At 39.8% G+C, this 18624-nt stretch overlaps 1 protein-coding gene across 2 annotated transcripts; it reads right to left on the bottom strand.

Moving 5' to 3' along the window:
- Positions 1–5436: 5436 nt before the first annotated feature.
- Positions 5437–15047, bottom strand: LOC115226071 (damage-control phosphatase ARMT1-like). 2 transcript variants are annotated; one of them, XM_036514975.1, is made up of 3 exons: positions 14914–15047; positions 9550–10080; positions 5437–6593 (listed from the first exon to the last, which is right to left on the bottom strand). In XM_036514975.1, exons 2-3 carry the CDS (start codon positions 10062–10064, stop codon positions 5732–5734), a joined length of 1377 nt encoding a protein of 458 aa, XP_036370868.1. In that variant the 5' UTR covers positions 10065–10080; positions 14914–15047; the 3' UTR covers positions 5437–5731. The 2 variants fall into 2 exon arrangements, with proteins under 2 accessions (XP_036370868.1, XP_029652906.1); XM_029797046.2 differs by having other exon boundaries at positions 9550–10077; positions 14909–15047.
- Positions 15048–18624: the final 3577 nt, after the last annotated feature.

Below are 18624 nucleotides of genomic sequence, written 5' to 3' on the forward strand. Positions count from 1 at the left end.
GTGAGTTCGATTCCTGGCCTCACGTTGCTCCTGTCCGCTCAGCTGGCAAAAGTAATACCTGTTATTCAAAAGGCCAGCCTTCTCACATTCCATGTCATGCTGAAAATCCTTGAGAACTATGTCGAGGGTACGTGTGTCTGGAGTACTCGGCCACTGTCACGTTAATTTCACAGCTGGAAGCCCTTCTTAATGCCAACCACTCTGAGAGTGTAGTTGGATGGAACCTACACCCGCGTTATAAGAGCTGAAAATCTCTCGTGGAAGCGCCATCCAACCAAAATGCAAATATATGGGAAACTACCACCTGTGTCATCTATTGTGAAAGGTAGGAGAGTCCAGTTTGCTGGACATTGTTGTAGAGCTGAAAAAGAAGTAATTTCTACTCTTCTCCTCTGGAAGCCATCTACTCGCAATACCAGAGGGCGCACACTCTCCTACCCTGATGTAATCTCCAGGGATACAGGCATCCAGCAACAGGACCTCCATAATGCCATGATGGACCGTGAAGTCTGGCGTAGCATGGTAAATTCCATTGTCTCGACCATGTTCAAACAATGAATTATGATATATATACATACATATATATACACATATACACACACACACACACACACATATATATATACATATATGTGTGAGTATATATGTGTGTGTGTGTATATATTGTTTGTATGTGAAGTGCGTACGTAAATATATATTACTGTACCTGTAACTTGAAAGGGCCAGTCAATTAGATCGACCCTAGTATGCAACTGGTACTTAATTTATCGGCCCCAAAAGGATGAAAGGCAAAGTTGATCTCGGTGGAATTTGAACTCAGAACGTAGCGGCAGACAAAATACCTATTTCTTTACTACCCACAAGGGGCTAAACACAGAGCGGACAAACAAGGACAGACAAACGGATTAAGTCGACTACATCGACCCCAGTGTGTAACTGGTACTTAATTTATCAACCCCAAAAGGATGAAAGGCAAAGTCGACCTCGGAAGAATTTGAACACAGAACGTAAAGACAGACGAAATACCGCTAAGCATTTCGTCTGGAGTGCTACCGATTCTGCCAGCTCGCTGCCTAATTTTCAAGAAATATTGCTAGCTGTTGAATATATGGATGGTGCATTCCCCCAAATAATATTCTTTTAAGTTATTCTTTCTATTCATCATCGTCATCATTTAATGTCTGTTGTCCATGCTGGCATGGGTTGGACAGATTGATAAGGGCTGGTAAGCTGAGAGGCTGCAGCAGACTCCAGTCTGATGTGGTATGGTTCCTATGCCTGGATGCAATTCCTAACACCAACTGCTACACAAATCTGAGCCCTTTTAATTGCCCCTTTAATACCATGATTCAGACTACCTGTTTTAATCCTATAGTGTTTATGCTGAATCTCCCTTAGAATTACATTGATGTTATGTGTGTCTGTGGAGTGCTCAGCCACTTTCATGTTAAATTTCACGAGCAACAGGCTGTCCCGTTGATAGGATCAACTGAAACCCTTAAAAGTATAACCAACGGGGAACCAAACCAAAGAAAAACAAAACCCCAAAAGCAGAGCTAAAAACACAGGTCGATTGGTTCAACTAAAAACCTTCCAATTGCCCCAGCATGGCCACAGTCAAATGATTGAAACAAGTAAAAGAGTAATATACACATACACAAACATAAACACATGTGATTGTGTGGTAAGAAGCTTGCTTACCAGCCACATGGTTCTGGGTTCAGTCCCACTGCGTGGCACCTTGGGCAAGTGTCTTCTACTATACCCTCAGGCTGACCAAAGCCTTCTGAGAGGATTTGGTAGATGGAAACTGAAAGAAGCCCATTATATAGATATATCTACATGTATATCTATGCATGTGCATTTCTTATTTCTTTATATGCCTGTATCCCTGGAGATTACATCAGGGTAGGAGAGTGTGCGCCCTCTGGTATCGCGAGCAGATGGCTTCCAGAGGAGAAGAGCAGAAATTATCTCTTTTTCAGCTCTACAACAATGTCCAGCAAACTGGACTCTCCTACCTTTCACAAGAGATGACACAGGTGGTAGTTTCCCATATATTTGCATTTTGGTTGGATGACACTTCCACGAGAGATTTTGAGCTCTCATAAGGAGGCGAGTGTAGGTTCCACCCAACCACCTCTCAAGCTTCTTTGATAACGTCCAGGTTTCTGAGCCATATAGTAGAATTGGTTCGACTGTGGTTTTGAAGATTTCAAGTTTGAAGTCTCTACTTAGATTTGATGACCAGATCTTATGCATATCATTACAGGCTGACCAGGCCATACCCTTTCTAGGTATGCGGTGGTGCCCCAGCATGGCCGCGGCCTTCGGGCTAAAATATTTTTAAGGATTTTAAGGATTTAAGGGGCTAGACACAGAGGGGACAACAAGGACAGACAAACGGATTTATTGCCCACAGGGACCCAAAATAATGTCAGCAATCACAGACAAACAATTGAGAGAATGAGGAAAATACGCAGTTTTATTTTATATTTTTTTACCATTAGCTGTTTTTTTTTTTTTATTATATTTCTGTTCAGGAAAAAGGATTTTTATTTTTTTGCATAGATTTTTGGCAACAATAAAATCTATGATGGTGGGGATGGTGGTTGTGTGGGGGGTTTTTCTTTTTGTTTTTCCTTTTTTGATTAGTGAAAGGTCTGTCCTTGGAACACAGCAAATCCTTAAATTACATTGTGCAACAGAATTTTTAATTCTTAAAAAAAATTTTTTTTTTGTCTTTGGTCAGTAAATGTTATTTCCTGTTTGCTTCTTTCTAGAAATCAAAGGAGATGACTACTATTCCCTTAAAACCTTGCTTTTGTCACTTGGACATCAATGTTCTCAAACTGACCTATTTTCCATTACATTTCTGACAGATTCAGCTCTGAGTTGCTAAAGCAGAAATATCATTATAGCAAATATTCTGCTCAATACCACACACCTGATTTTCCCCCCTCCATACACACGCTGAAGCATGGAACAAACTGCTGGCATCAGTTGTTAGTTGTCGGAGCACTGCATCCTTCAAAACTTCTATGCTTCCTGAGATTCGCCAACACTTACACCAGATTTTCTCTCCTCCATATACACACGCAAGCATGTATCTGACTCATACACTGTTCACCTCCCAGACATTTGTACATCACTGCATATACTTTATACGCACTTTTTGACAAGTTGTGGTGCACCTGAGCACTGTATACAATAATTTCATTATTATTATTATTATTTATTTTATCTGCTAGCCATTTGCTTGACCATAAACAGTTGAGCATGTCCCTTAGTGGTTGACAACATGTGCATTTCAACAGGAGCAATGGGGGAGCATCATAGCAATGTTTTAAGAGGGATTCTTTGGTGGTTTGACTAAATATCGTAACAAAAGAAGTTTGAAGGGAATATTAGTAATTTTCCATAGTTTCTAGGGGTCAACAAACAGGAAATAACATTTGCTCCCTAAGGACAAAAATCCTGTTACACAGAGTTACTGATGAGAAAAAAAAGGGGTCGGTGGCAGTGGGTGGGGAGGGGGGCACTGCAGAGTCTGTTTAAATAGTTCTGGAAAGTGATGGGAATTAGGGGTCGTAGATATACAAACACACACACACATACGTACATGGTGCATATGATATTGCAATGAAGGATGTGGGCATGTCAGATCAAATCTCAGCTGATGGATGCACTGCCCCCACTGCACCTTTTTATGGGGTCAGGGGTTGATATGAGCTACAAGTGTTTAAACTGTTTCAACAACTTTACACACACACACACATATATGCATACACATTACTTTCAGATATAAACACACACACACACATATACATTCATAAGCATATTACACACACACACATGTATATACAAATATATGTATATGTGTTACACACACACACATATATATATATATACGTTCATATAAATATACATATGTATATACATACATATGCATATAGATTACACACATATATACATTCATATAATTATACACACATGTATATAAATACATATGCATATACATTACACACACACACACATATATACATTCATATAAATATACACACACACATGTATATAAATACATATGTATATACGTTCATATAGATATACACACATGTATATACATACATATGAATATACATTGCGCTCACACGCACACATATATACTTATATACACACACACACATATATATATATATACACATATATACATATACATACACAAAGAGACAGTCACACACACACACACACACATCTGCCTCAATGGTTAAGGACCCACTTTGCAATTACAAGGTCCTGGTTTCAATCCCACAGCATGACATTTTGAGCGATTGTATTTTAACACAGCTTTGGTTCAGCCCGAAGGTGTGTGGCTCGGTGGTTACGGCATTTGACCCATGATCAAAAGGTCATGATTTCGAATCCTGGCTGCACATTGCGTCCTTGAGCAAGACACTTCATTTCATGTCGTCCTAGTCAACTCAGCTGGCAAAAATGAGTTGTGCCTGTATTTCAAAGGGGCCCAGCCCTTGTTACTCTCTGTGTCATGCTGGGTCTCCTTGAAAACTATGTTAAGGGTTCATGTGTCTGTGGAGTGCTCAGCCACTTTTATGTTAATTTCACAAGCAGGCTGTTCTGTTGATCGGATCAGCTGGGACCCTAACTGTCATCATAACTGGGACCCTAAGTGCCAGGTTCAACCTATGGCTCATGAGTGAAGCTGGAGAAGATGGAGGCTGTAAGGAAGCCTGCTGGGAGGATTGGACCTGAAGTTCACTGTGTCTGTGGAGTACTCAGCCACTTAGGTGTTGATAAAAAGGAAGGAGGTGCTTCAGCTGATTGAAAAACTGGAATAATCATCATAGAAACTGGAGATCCATCAATTCATATATGTGTATGTGTGCATATAAATGTGTGTGTGTGTGTATACATGTATGTATATTATATATATATATTTTTGTATATGTATGTATATATGTATGTGTGTGTATACATATATAGTGTATGTCTATTTATATATATATATATATGTGTATATGCATATGTAGATGTGCATGTATATATATGTGTGTGTATATATGTGTCTGTGTGTGAATATATATATAAAATTTACTTATAATAAATATCTTTCTCTCGTTTATACATTCAAAAGTGTGTACAGATACATATATGTATGTGTGTGTGTACATATATATATATATATATATATATATATATATATATATGTATGTATGTGTATATATATATATATGTATGTATATATATATATATATATATATATATATATATATATATATATATATATATGCATGTGTATATATATATATATGTGTATGTGTAGATATATAGTATGTATGTGTGTATATATATATATATGTGTTTGTAGATATATATGTATGTATGTGTGTATGTATATATATATATATATATATATATATATATATATATATATATATAGGTAGGTATGTATCTAAGCATGTGTAAGTGTGTGTGTGTGTGTGTGTTTGTGCATTAAAAGAGAGGGGAATTGGGAGTAGCAGGTAGACACAAGTGTCCAGAAGATGGCTGGCTGCAGCAGCAGAAGTAGCCAAGAGTGGACAGCGGTCAGATATATTACAAACTTAAAGTGTGTGTTTTGGTGAAGGAATCAAGACATCAGTCAAGTGGTGGTGTTGTCCTGCGGAAAACAGTGGACATATTCTTAAAAAATTCTGACTGACCTGTAGGCTGGTCAAGAGATTTGGTCAGAGAAAGATATAATGCCCCAATTACCATTGACCATCCACTGGGCATCGGTCTGGGACACTTTTGTCTTGACATCGTCGTTTAATCCGGCCACCGTGTCGGATTTTGTTGTCCGCAGGACGCAGAGAGGTGCGGGATGGAAACCGCGGAGGGCATCGCTGAAAGGCGTCGTCGTGTCCCAATTTATGTCCCCTACTAGCTTACGGTAGTTCAAGTCACCTTTGAAGATGATGAGGTTGCTGGCAGCAAGTTGGTTGTAGAGATTAGGACAGCGCGACCTCATCTGATCAAATGTGAACGGCAGTGTCCAGAAGTCGTGGACCGTGAAATGCCACGAGCCATCCTGGAGGCGCTTGAGCCATCTCTGCCCGAACCGAGCGGCAACTTCATCAGTAGACTGCTCCAGCTGGGCGAGCGTTGAGTAGAAGTCTTCTTGCGTCGTGTCTGAGACGAACCACGGGAAAGCCTTACCGTGGAAGTGGACGGTCGTCGCGAGGCCGGATGCGACGAAGAACTCGGCCAGACACAGGTCGGTAATTAGTTCATAGGCAGAGTTGTCCAAAATGATGTCAATGCGAGCCGAGGTTGGATGGTCACTTGGATGCCTCATCTTCTCCAGATGATTCCACATGGAACTTGTGTCATCAATGAGAATATTATCACAGAGTGTCTTAAGGGTTTCAAGCAAACTAAACTGGTATTTCATTTCAGCGCCGGCAGATATGGACAAGTCGCACTTGTTACTCCATAATGAGATTTGGATGAGATGCTTAAATGCCGTCTGCAGGTCAAGGTCCGAAATACTGGGCCCCAATTTGGACAGTAAGTCGTCCAGGAAGGACAATAATCTGCAAAAGAGAAAGAAAGAAGGAAGAAAAAAAAAAAACGGAAGATTTTAGTCAAAGAACCAATGAACAAGATCAGCTAAAGGCTAGAAACAACAGCTTAAACCACTTTGTACTGCTTTCAGAAAAGGAAGGATGTATTAAATGATGTGAAACCGGGCTGCAGAATTGTAGGAAATGATAAAAGGCAGGATGATCGTGGCTGGAATGCCTTTGATCGTATGTCTATTGGATCGAGAACGACCTGAGACTAAACAACCACAAGAAGGGACCAAACATTAGATAATGTACTCCTAGATGTATGATGTCTGATTTAAAGACAGGATGGTCATAGCTGGAACGGTTTTGATCTTAGGTCTGCTGGTTGTGGGATGAAGCGGGAGTAAGCAACAAGCAACATTAGATAATGTAGTCCTAGATACACTATGCCTGAATAAAAGACTGGACGGTCACAGCTGGAACATCTTTGATCATAGGTCTGACTGGATCAGGACTGACCTGGGGCTAAACAACAAGAAGGAAGGACACATAAGATAATGTAGTCCTAGATACACTATGCCTCAATCAAGAACAGGATGGCCACAGCTGGAACATCTTTGATCATAGGTCTGTTGGATCAGGACTGACCTGGGGCTAAACAACATCAACAAGAAAGGACACATTAGATAATGTAGTCCTAGATACACTATGCCTGAATAAAAGACAGGATGGTCACAGCTGGAACATCTTTGATCATGGGTCTGCTGGATCAGGACTGACCTGGGGCTAAACAACAAGAAAGGACACATTAGATAATGTGGTCCTAGATACGCTATGTCTGAATAAAAGACAGGATGGTCACAGCTGGAACATCTTTGATCATGGGTCTGACTGGATCAGGGCTGACCTGGGGCTAAACAACATCAACAAGGAAGGGCACATTAGATAATGTAGTCCTAGATACACTATGCCTGAATCAAAAACAGGATGGTCACAGCTGGAACATCTTTGATCATGGGTCTGCTGGATCAGGGCTGACCTGGGGCTAAACTAGAAAGGACACATAAGATAATGTAGTCCTAGATACACTATGCCTGAATCAAAAACAGGATGGTCACAGCTGGAATGTCTTCGATCATAGGTCTGCTGGATCAGGGCTGACCTGGGGCTAAACTAGAAAGGACACATAAGATAATGTAGTCCTAGATACACTATGCCTGAATAAAAGACAGGATGGTCACAGCTGGAACACCTTTGATCATAGGTTTGACTGGATCAGGACTGACCTGGGGCTAAACAACATCAACAAGGAAGGACACATTAGATAATGTAGTCCTAGATACACTATGCCTCAATCAAGAACAGGATGGCCACAGCTGGAATGTCTTTGATCATGGGTCTGCTGGATCAGGACTGACCTGGGGCTAAACAACAAAAAAGGACACAGTGGATAATGTAGTCCTAGATACACTATGCCTGAATCAAAAACAGGATGGCCACAGCTGGAATGTCTTTGATCATGGGTCTGACTGGATCAGGACTGACCTGGGGCTAAACAAGAAGGAAGGACACATTAGATAATGTAGTCCTAGATACACTATGCCTGAATAAAAGACAGGATAATCACACCTGGAACATTTAATTAGTTTAAAAAAATAATGAAGTATTTATTAAAATTTCTTCGTCATTTAGAAGCTGGTGTTCGGAACCTGAATTAAAATGGAAATTTGATGGGAGATTTTAATTTAGATCAGGTTTAAAATATGAAGTTTGTGTCACAGAACCACCAGGGGTGATTTTGGATAGGTTGTTATCAGAGAGGTCAAGACAAACGTAAAAGAAATCAAAACCATATACTCTTTTACTTGTTTCAGTCATTTGACTGCGGCCATGCTGGAGCACCGCCTTTAGTCGAGCAACTCGACCCCGTACCTAATTCTTTTGTAAGCCCAGTACTTATTCTATCGGTCTCTTTTTGCCGAACCGCTAAGTAACGGGGACGTAAACACACCAGCATTGGTTGTCAAGCAATGCTAGGGGGACAAACACAGACACACACACACGTATATATATATACATATATATGACGGGCTTCTTTCAGTTTCCGTCTACCAAATCTACTCACAAGGCTTTGGTCGGCCCGAGGTTATAGTAGAAGACACTTGCCCAAGGTGCCATGCTGTGGGACTGAACCCGGAACTATGTGGTTGGTAAGCAAGCTACTTACCACACAGCTACTCTTGCACCTATATATATATACGATGGGCTTCTTTCAGTTTCCGTCTACCATATCTACTCACAAGGCTTTGGTCGGCCCGAGGTTATAGTAGAAGACACTTGCCCAAGGTGCCATGCTGTGGGACTGAACCCGGAACCATGTAGTTGATAAACAAGCTACTTACCACACAGCCACTCTTGCACCTATATATATATACGATGGGCTTCTTTCAGTTTCCGTCTACCAAATCTACTCACAAGGCTTTGGTCGGCCCGAGGTTATAGTAGAAGACACTTGCCCAAGGTGCCATGCTGTGGGACTGAACCCGGAACCATGTAGTTGATAAACAAGCTACTTACCACACAGCCACTCTTGCACCTATATATATATACGATGGGCTTCTTTCAGTTTCCATCTACCAAATCCACTCACAAGGCATTGGTAGGCCTGAGGCTACAATAGAAGACACTTGTCCAAGGTGCCACGCAGTGGGATTGAACCCGGAACCATGTGGTTGATAAACAAGCACATATGTCTAAGATTTTTTTTTTTGAAATACACTGCTGTTGTTTAAATGAATTTTGAAAATAATATAAATAGGAAATAGCAGTTGCTACCCAAGGACAAAATACCATGTTACACAGGGTTATTTCCGCCCCCCCCCCCAATCAAGATTGGTGTAGGGCTAAGATCTTCATCAACAACAACCACCTCTGCCCCCCATCATATACAAGCAAACAAAGACCGTAAAATCTAACTCACCCGTCAACAGCCGGTTGTGAAGAGAGCAAAGCGCTCTGCTTCTGTTCCTGGAAGACGTCCAATCGGTTGAGCACTTCACATAATTCCACCGCTTCTTGCACTCGACGGTACATGTAGCACTCGACGTACAGCCACCGCTCGGTAAACCACGACACGTTGGCACTACCGTCTTTTACAGAACTACTAGAGCTGCTCTCGTTATCAGCGGCCAAATTCATCACCTCGACTAGGTAATCATTCCATTGGGTGACATCTGAGCGCTGGTCCTCAATGGGTTTCAGGGTTTTGTCAGTTTGCACTTCATTTCGTAGCTTCGACATGCAACCAATAATGGTTTTTAGTTCGTTGCAGCCTTTCTCGCCGTGCTCTGCCTTCACCTTGTCTTTCATGCGACACAAGGTGTCGGCGATCTTGCTCAGGATGACTGGTAGCCTGTCCTTTATTGTGGTGTAAGCGAAAGAATTCTGGTATTTGGCCGTCAAGGGCTCACCAACTGGTGTTGTTTCATCAGCCATTGCTGGAACGATGCTACAAAGAAAGGAGAACAGAAAAGCAACCTTGTTTAGCTCTCATAATAATGTTGTACATACATGCATATATGTGTATGAATTTGTGTGTATTATCATCATCATCATCATCATTTAACGTCTGTTTTCCATGCTAGCATGGGTTGGACGGTTCAACTGGGGTCTGGGAACCTGGAAGGCTGCACCAGGCTCCAGTCTGATCTGGCAGTGTTTCTACGGCTGGATGCCCTTTCTAACGCCAACCACTCCGTGAGAGTAGTGGATGCTTTTTACGTGCCATATATATATGTGTGTGTGAATTTGTGTCTATTATCATCATCATCATCATTTAACATCTGCTTTCCATGCTAGCATGGGTTGGACGGTTCAACTGGGGTCTGGGAAGCTGGAAGGCTTCATCAGGCCCAGTCAGATCTGGCAGTGATTCTACGGCTGGATGCCCTTCCTAACGCCAACCACTCCGTGAGAGTAGTGGGTGCTTTTTACGTGCCATATATATATGTGTGTGTGAATTTGTGTCTATTATCATCATCATCATCATTTAACATCTGCTTTCCATGCTAGCATGGGTTGGACGGTTCAACTGGGGTCTGGGAAGCTGGAAGGCTTCATCAGGCCCAGTCAGATCTGGCAGTGATTCTACGGCTGGATGCCCTTCCTAACGCCAACCACTCCGTGAGAGTAGTGGATGCTTTTTACGTGCCATATATATATGTGTGTGTGAATTTGTGTGTATTATCATCATCATCATCATCATCATCATTTAACATCTGCTTTCCAAGACAAGAAAAGAATGAAAGAGACCTCAATATTATGTAAATAGAGGAAATTTATCTGTAAAATAATATGTGACAATTATTCGGTAGCCAAGATAAAACTCCGAGTTTCGGATGCTGAGGTGGAAATCCATGCCGCCATCTCTTCAGTTGGACGGTTCAACTGGGGTCTGGGAAGCCAGAAGGCTGCACCAGGCTCCAGTCTGATCTGGCAGTGTTTCTACAGCTGTATGCCCTTCCTAATGCCAACCACTCCGTGAGTGTAGTGGGTGCTTTTTACATGCCAGACGAGGCTGGCAAATGGCCACGATCGGATATATATATATATTGGTTAAAATGGTAAGATAACAAAAGAAAGAAGGAGACCTCAATATTATGTAAATAGAGGAATTTATCTGTAAAATAATATGTGACAATTATTCGGTAGCCAAGATAAAACTCTGTTTCAGATGCCGAGGTGGAAATCCCGATAACCGAAGAGAGTTTTATCTTGGCTATTGAATAATTGTCACATATTATTTTACAGATATATATATATATATCGTCCTCCTGAAATCGTAACTCCACCTTCGTGGAGGCCTTCCGGGTGGTCGTTTCCACTCGTGAGGGTACCACTCGACAACTGCCTGAGTCCACCGATTATCGGTGAGCCAGGCGACGTGTCCAGCCCATCTAAACTTGACGATTGGGATCACGGGGATGAGAAAGGCGCGATCCAGAGAGGAGTGGACAGCGTGCCGTGACCAACGGTGTCAAATGGAAGCCCGACGGACTGGTCGGTCAAGGTGATAAGAAGGGTTTTTTTCCTTGTGTTATTTGTCCTGTACTCTATTTTTTTGTTGTTTAAGAAAAATGTCCAGTTCCTTGGGTTTGTGTTTATGTTTTTGTTTCTCATTGTGTTCGACGTTTTTTTGGTGTCCTGTATTCCATATATGCGTGTATATATACATGTAGAGGTAGGTACGTACATATATGTATATATATATGCATATGTTTTATTTATTAATATATTATATATATATATATTGATAGAAATTGTAAGACAACAAAAGAACGAAAGAGACCTCGATATTATGTAAATAGAGGAATTTATCTGTAAATGTAATATGTGACAATTATTTGGTAGCCACGATAAAACTCCGAGTTTCGAATGCTGAGGTGGAAATCCATGCCGCCATCTCTTCAGTTATCCGGCCATCGGAAAAATGCTATGAAAAATTACCATTATACAAAGGGAAATTACTGTGTGATTGACCGCTATTTAGACAAAAGAGTTATTTGAATGACCGCTAATTAAGGTAAGGGGGGGTAAAAAGTTCATAGTATTCGCGTAAGCACACCTGTTCATACCTACACAGGAGTGAGTGAGTGGTGTTAAAAAGGGCATCCAGCTGTAGAAACATTGCCAGATCAGATTGGAACCTGGTGCAGCCTTCTGGCTTGCCAGTCCCCAGTCAAACTGTCCAACCCATGACAGCATGGAAAATGGACGTTAAACGATGAGGATGATGTATATATATATATACACATATATATATACTAGCAGCATAGCCCGGCGTTTCCCGGGTATGTAAGAGCCCCTAGTAGGCAACGACTAATCCCAATCTAGTCCTTTCCCTCTAGGGAACGAAGGCGTATGTGTAGGTTGCAATGTCTTCTCTTCACTCGAATACTTCTGTGTATACGATGTTCCTAGCTGTCCCTTTGGGCGATAAAATGGTCGAGTTGTGTCCACTGGACAGAAAATGTGTTGCATATAAAAAGCTTAGATTTTTGACCCCATGTCGAATTTATTGATTTTTTTCAGAACTGGGGGAACTTTTCAAAATTTTCGCTGCGTTAGTTTTGAATTATGACATTCGGCTATGTGTGTGTCAAGTTTCATCAGAATCGGTTGAAAGCCGTGGTCAGGGTGAGGGTACAACCTGACAGACACACAGACAGACAAACTGCCGTTTATATATATATATATATATTGATAAAAACGGTAAGACAACAAAAGAAAGAGACCTTGATATTAAGTAAATAGAGGAATTGGATCCTTTCGGTTTGAACGGCAGTTTTTAAAAATAATTTCCACCTAACTAAACACGTTTAAACTTCGTATACTGGTAGAATGTGTTTATAAAACATCTTTTTCTCTTGGCTTTATTCAGAAAATTCTATAGTTTCTAAGATATTTGTTGTTGTTTTTTCTTCAATTTCTGCAATTTCAACCAATCAATGACGTCTATTGAGGTAAAAAAACAAAACATTCTGTGCCGTATGAAAATGTCCCTCGTTTAAGAAACAGATTGGGTTTATTTACATTTCTGCAAAAAAAAAAAAAAAAAGATACCCTTCCCCCCACCCCTAACCCTAAAATAGATTGAAATGCAATAGATCGATACTAGGGTCATAATTATGGGTGACAATTTCATATGACACCGCTAGAAAAAACTGCCAGTCAAACCGAAAAGATCCTACGTAGCAGTTGAACATTGGGATCGATGTAATCGTCTTAGTCCCTTGCCTCGGTCTTGGTAGGAAAGTACCCAGAAATTTGAAACGAATATATATCATTAATTGTTCTAAATCGCGTCTGTTAACACTTGCTATACTCGGGTAACAACCAGCCAAGCTTGGGCCTCGTTAATTAAGAATTTAATTAAAGCGTTCGGTAGATCATTAAACTTTAATGATGACACAATCACACCGGACGTGTTTTTTAAGACCTCACCCGGCATTTTACGGTATTTTAACGAGTTTTATTTCGTACAAATATAGTTTTGGGCCGAGAAAACACCTACTTTTGAATACACACATAGACATAAGTATATATATATTTACGTACACTTAGAGTGTTATATATATTATATATATATATATATATATTATATATATATATATATATATATATATGTAATATATATATATATATATATACACACGTCGAATACAAACGAAGTGTAATTATACACACCCCAGCTCCTATCTGTCTATATATATATACACGTCGAATACAAACGAAGTGTAATTATACACACCCCAGCTCCTATCTGTTCTCTATATATATATACACGTCGAATACAAACGAAGTGTAATTATACACACCCCAGCTCCTATCTGTCTATATATATATATACACGTCGAATACAAACGAAGTGTAATTATACACACCCCAGCTCCTATCTGTCTCTATATATATATACACGTCGAATACAAACGAAGTGTAATTATACACACCCCAGCTCCTATCTGTCTATATATATATATACACGTCGAATACAAACGAAGTGTAATTATACACACCCCAGCTCCTATCTGTCTCTATATATATATACACGTCGAATACAAACGAAGTGTAATTATACACACCCCAGCTCCTATCTGTCTCTATATATATACACACGTCGAATACAAACGAAGTGTAATTATACACACCCCAGCTCCTATCTGTCTCTATATATATATATACACGTCGAATACAAACGAAGTGTAATTATACACACCCCAGCTCCTATCTGTCTCTATATATATATATACACGTCGAATACAAACGAAGTGTAATTATACACACCTCAGCTCCTATCTGTCTATATATGTGTGTATCTCTCTCTAAATATACACACGTGTAATACAAACGAAGTGTAATTATACACACCCCAGCTCCTATCTGTCTATATATGTCTCTCTCTCTCTCTATATATATATATATATATATATACACACGTCGAATACAAACGAAGTGTAATTATATACACCTATATCTGTCTATACATGTGTGTGTATGTCTCTCTCTCTCTCTCTCCTATATATATATATATATATATTTATATACACACACTCATGCATTCTGAATATAAAGAGCATATATATATATATATACTCACAAACACACAGCATAAGCCAATTCCTCTCAACATCCGAATATATACATACACACATCTTAGCAATCAGCTGAAAGCATCCTCCTTTCTTAATTGATGTCTAATTAGCAGAAACAGAAACACTGGCCGCCTCTGAATACATCACCAACAACACCAATACACTCATACACACGGGTAATTGACTCACGTTGTTTAATCAAGGGTTTCCCGTTGCTTTTACTGGCGATAATGAAACTTCAAACCTCCGCAATCCAACATTTGGCCATTAATTCTTCTTTCTTCTCTGCGGCAGCGAAGAACCATGAATGGAAGCGTCGGAGGTAACAATTAGAGTTATCTCCCCTCACGGTCGTTCTTTTTTTTTTTTATTTATTTTTTTTTATCTCCTTCTGCTTCTATGCACAATTTAATTTCTCAGTTCAGTTTTCTTTTCAATATATATATATATATATATATAATCAATATAGGGTGGCAAAAAATTTTGTAGAATTTTGGCTGTTATTTCTAGTGGGTGAATGGCCTATTATGGCCGTTCCTTGATTGTGATATATATATATATATATACTAGCAGTATCGCCCGGCGTTGCTCGGGTTTGTAAGGGAAATAACTATATAAGCATTTTTAGAGATGTAAAGTATAATAGCCATCTCAATATGGCTAACCACAAAGGGGGTGGGGGTGTTACTGTAGCTTTTTACGTTCTGAGAGTTAATAATACATTTTTAAAGTGTTACTTCCCTTATATAATAGCAAAAAAAATGCATTAAAATGGAAAAAAATGATGGTAAATTTTTTTTTAATCGTAGACTCATCGTAGACATTTTTAGAGAATTACTTCCCTTATATAATAGCGAAAAAAATGCATTAAAATGGAAAAAAATGAGGGTAAATTTTTTTTTTAATCGTAGACGCGCGCTAATACCCAGAAGGGCTCGATATGAATCACGACTATAAGATACCCGGTTTTGGTTAAACTGCACCGCAAAATGTGGGAGTAGTTAGGAATCTAAATCGTAGGAGACAGACACACAACCTCTCTTTTATATATAAAGACTAGCAGTATCGCCCGGCGTTGCTCGGGTTTGTAAGGGAAATAACTATATAATCCTTTTTAGAGAGTTATAGCCAAAAAATAGCAAAAAAATGCATAAAAGTGGAAAGTAAAATGATGATATAAAGATATCACAGTGATCCCTCGCTACTTCGCGGTTCAACTATCGCGGATTCACGACTTCGCGGATTTTAAAAAAAAATATTTATACTCTTTACTCTTTTACTTGTTTGAGTCATTTGACTGTGGCCATGCTGGAGCACCGCCTTTAGTCGAGCAAATCGACCCCGGGACTTATTCTTTTTTGTAAGCCCAGTACTTATTCTATCGGTCTATTTTGCCGAACCGCTAAGTGACGGGGACGTAAACACACCAGCATCGGTTGTCAAGCAATGCTAGGGGGGGGGGACAACCACAGACACACAAACATATACACACACACATAAATATATATATACATATATACGACAGGCTTCTTTCAGTTTCCGTCTACCAAATCCACTCACAAGGCTTTGGTCGGCCCGAGGCTATAGCAGAAGACACTTGCCCAAGGTGCCATGCAGTGGGACTGAACCTGGAACCATGTGGTTGGTAAGCAAGCTACTTACCACAGAGCCACTCCTGCGCATATATATATATATATATATACATATATATATATACCGGAGTAAACACATAAATGTGAAACAAGGTGGAAAAAAGAGTACTCAAATACCAGTGGTAGAGTAATATGCTTTATTTTAAGCAGCAGAAAATTCAACAAAATCTGTTACTCTGAGTTTCTCGTTGCCGTTCATCAGACAGTTTTTGCTAGAATGGAACTGATATATCAATTCAATCAGTTCCATTCTAGAAAAACTGTCTGATGAATGGCAACGAGAAAATCAGAGTAACAGATTTGTTGAATTTTCTGACTGCTTAATAAAGTATATATATAATATATATATAATATATATATATGTATGAACGCCTAAAATTTTCATTACATCCATTAAAATATTAATAATAAATATTATTTCCTCATTTAGAAACAAGAAGACAGGCATAAAATAGCAAAAAAGCATATGCAGGGGTATTTGAACTTAAGACGGGCTGTGATTGGTGCAATGGAGAGAGAGACGACAAATCACAGCTTTCTATTTTGTAATCTGTCCTGTGTAACAGTAACAATCTTAATTTTTTTAAAATCTAAAGTGTTATTGCTTAACAGTTGTCCTTGTTATTAATAGACTACTGCAATGGGTGGGTTGTTAACAGTACGGGGGGGGGTTTAAAAGTCCAAATACACGTTAAATAAATACTGTAAATATGGTGTCCCTACTTCGTGGAAATTCAGTTATCGCGGCCGGTTTTGGAACCAATCTACCACGATAAACGAGGGATCACTGTATCATTATTTTGTGGAAGATATGAAAGACATTCTGATCGCAAATGGTTAAAACAATGTTTCATATCAATGATAATAATAATAATAAAAATAATAATAATAATAATCATCGTTTAGCGTCCGCTTTCCATGCTGGCATGGGTTGGACGGTGCAACTGGAGTATGGGAAGCCAAAAGGCTGCACCAGGCCCAGTCTGATCTGGCAATGTTTCTACAGCTGGATGCCCTTCCTAACGCTAACCACTCTGTGAGTGTAATGGGTGCTTTTTTATGTGCCAGAAGAGGCTGGCAAACGGCCACGGTCAGATGGTGCTGTGGCCTAGTAATAATAATAATAGTGAAATTTTTGTATACAGTGCTCAGGTGCACCACAACTTGTCAAAAGTGCATATAAAGCACATGCAGTAGTGTACAAATGTCTGGAAAGTGAACAGTGTATGAGTTAGATAGATGCTTGCTTGTGTGTATGGAGGGAAGAAAGTCAGGTGTAGTGTTGGCGAATCTCAGAAAGCATGGAAGTTTTGAAGGATGCAGTGCTCCGACAACTAACAACTGATGCCGGCAGTTTGTTCCATGCTTCAGCAACTCTCAGCGTGAAAAAATGTTTACGAAAGTCATGGGAGCTGTGCTGTTTTCTGACTTTGTAAACATGTCCACGGGTGTTAGACAGGTGGAGTTTCAAAAGGTGCTCAGAGTTATTGTTTGTAAGATGGTTAATAATTTTATGGGTGTCCACCAAGTCAGCTGCCAGACGTCGGAGTTTCAATGTATCCATGCCCAGGGAAGTAAGGCGTTCAGAATGTGGCAAATGCCTGATGGAGGGTATTCTCTTGGTTGTCAGATACATGCTTGCGTGTGTATGGAGGGGAGAAAATCAGGTGTAGTGTTGGCGAATCTCAGGAAGCATGGAAGTTTTGAAGGATGCAGTGCTCCGACAACTAACAACTGATGCCGGCAGTTTGTTCCATACTTCAGCAACTCTCAGCGTGAAAAAATGTTTCCAAAAGTCATGGGAGCTGTGCTGTTTTCTGACTTTGTAAATATGTCCACAGGTGTTAGACAGGTGGAGTTTGAAAATGATGTCCTGTTGTTTAGCAGGCACCGATAAACGAAAAGTCGACAAAGTTTTACTTTAAGAATATCTGTATGGGAATTAAGGTAGGTCAAATGAGAACAATACATTCTTCCAGAATTTACTCTCTTGACCCCAGGATGCCCCCAAAAAGTCTAAGAGGTCAAATCATTTACATTAACCTCTAAGAACACAGAGGAGAAAACAATGGATCAGAAATTGTTTGACAACTAATAAAAATGTGGATTCAGTTTCGAATCCACTTAGCTTTACTGTTGCTACATCATCATCATCATCATCACCTTCATCATCATCACCTTTATCATCATCATCATCACCACTACCTTTATCATCATCATCATCATCATCATCATCATCATCATCTAATTCGT

Source organism: Octopus sinensis, linkage group LG29 (assembly GCF_006345805.1).
Source record: "Octopus sinensis linkage group LG29, ASM634580v1, whole genome shotgun sequence".
In the NCBI taxonomy this organism is placed as follows: domain Eukaryota; kingdom Metazoa; phylum Mollusca; class Cephalopoda; order Octopoda; family Octopodidae; genus Octopus; species Octopus sinensis.

Bases quoted from the DNA above. Each gene is read 5' to 3' on its own strand.
- LOC115226071 (XM_036514975.1), bottom strand. From the start codon at position 10,064: ATGGCTGATGAAACAACACCAGTTGGTGAGCCCTTGACGGCCAAATAC. The intron at 6,594-9,549 runs GTGAGTTAGATT...TCTCTTTTGCAG, and splicing joins TCACAACCGGCTGTTGACGG to ATTATTGTCCTTCCTGGACG.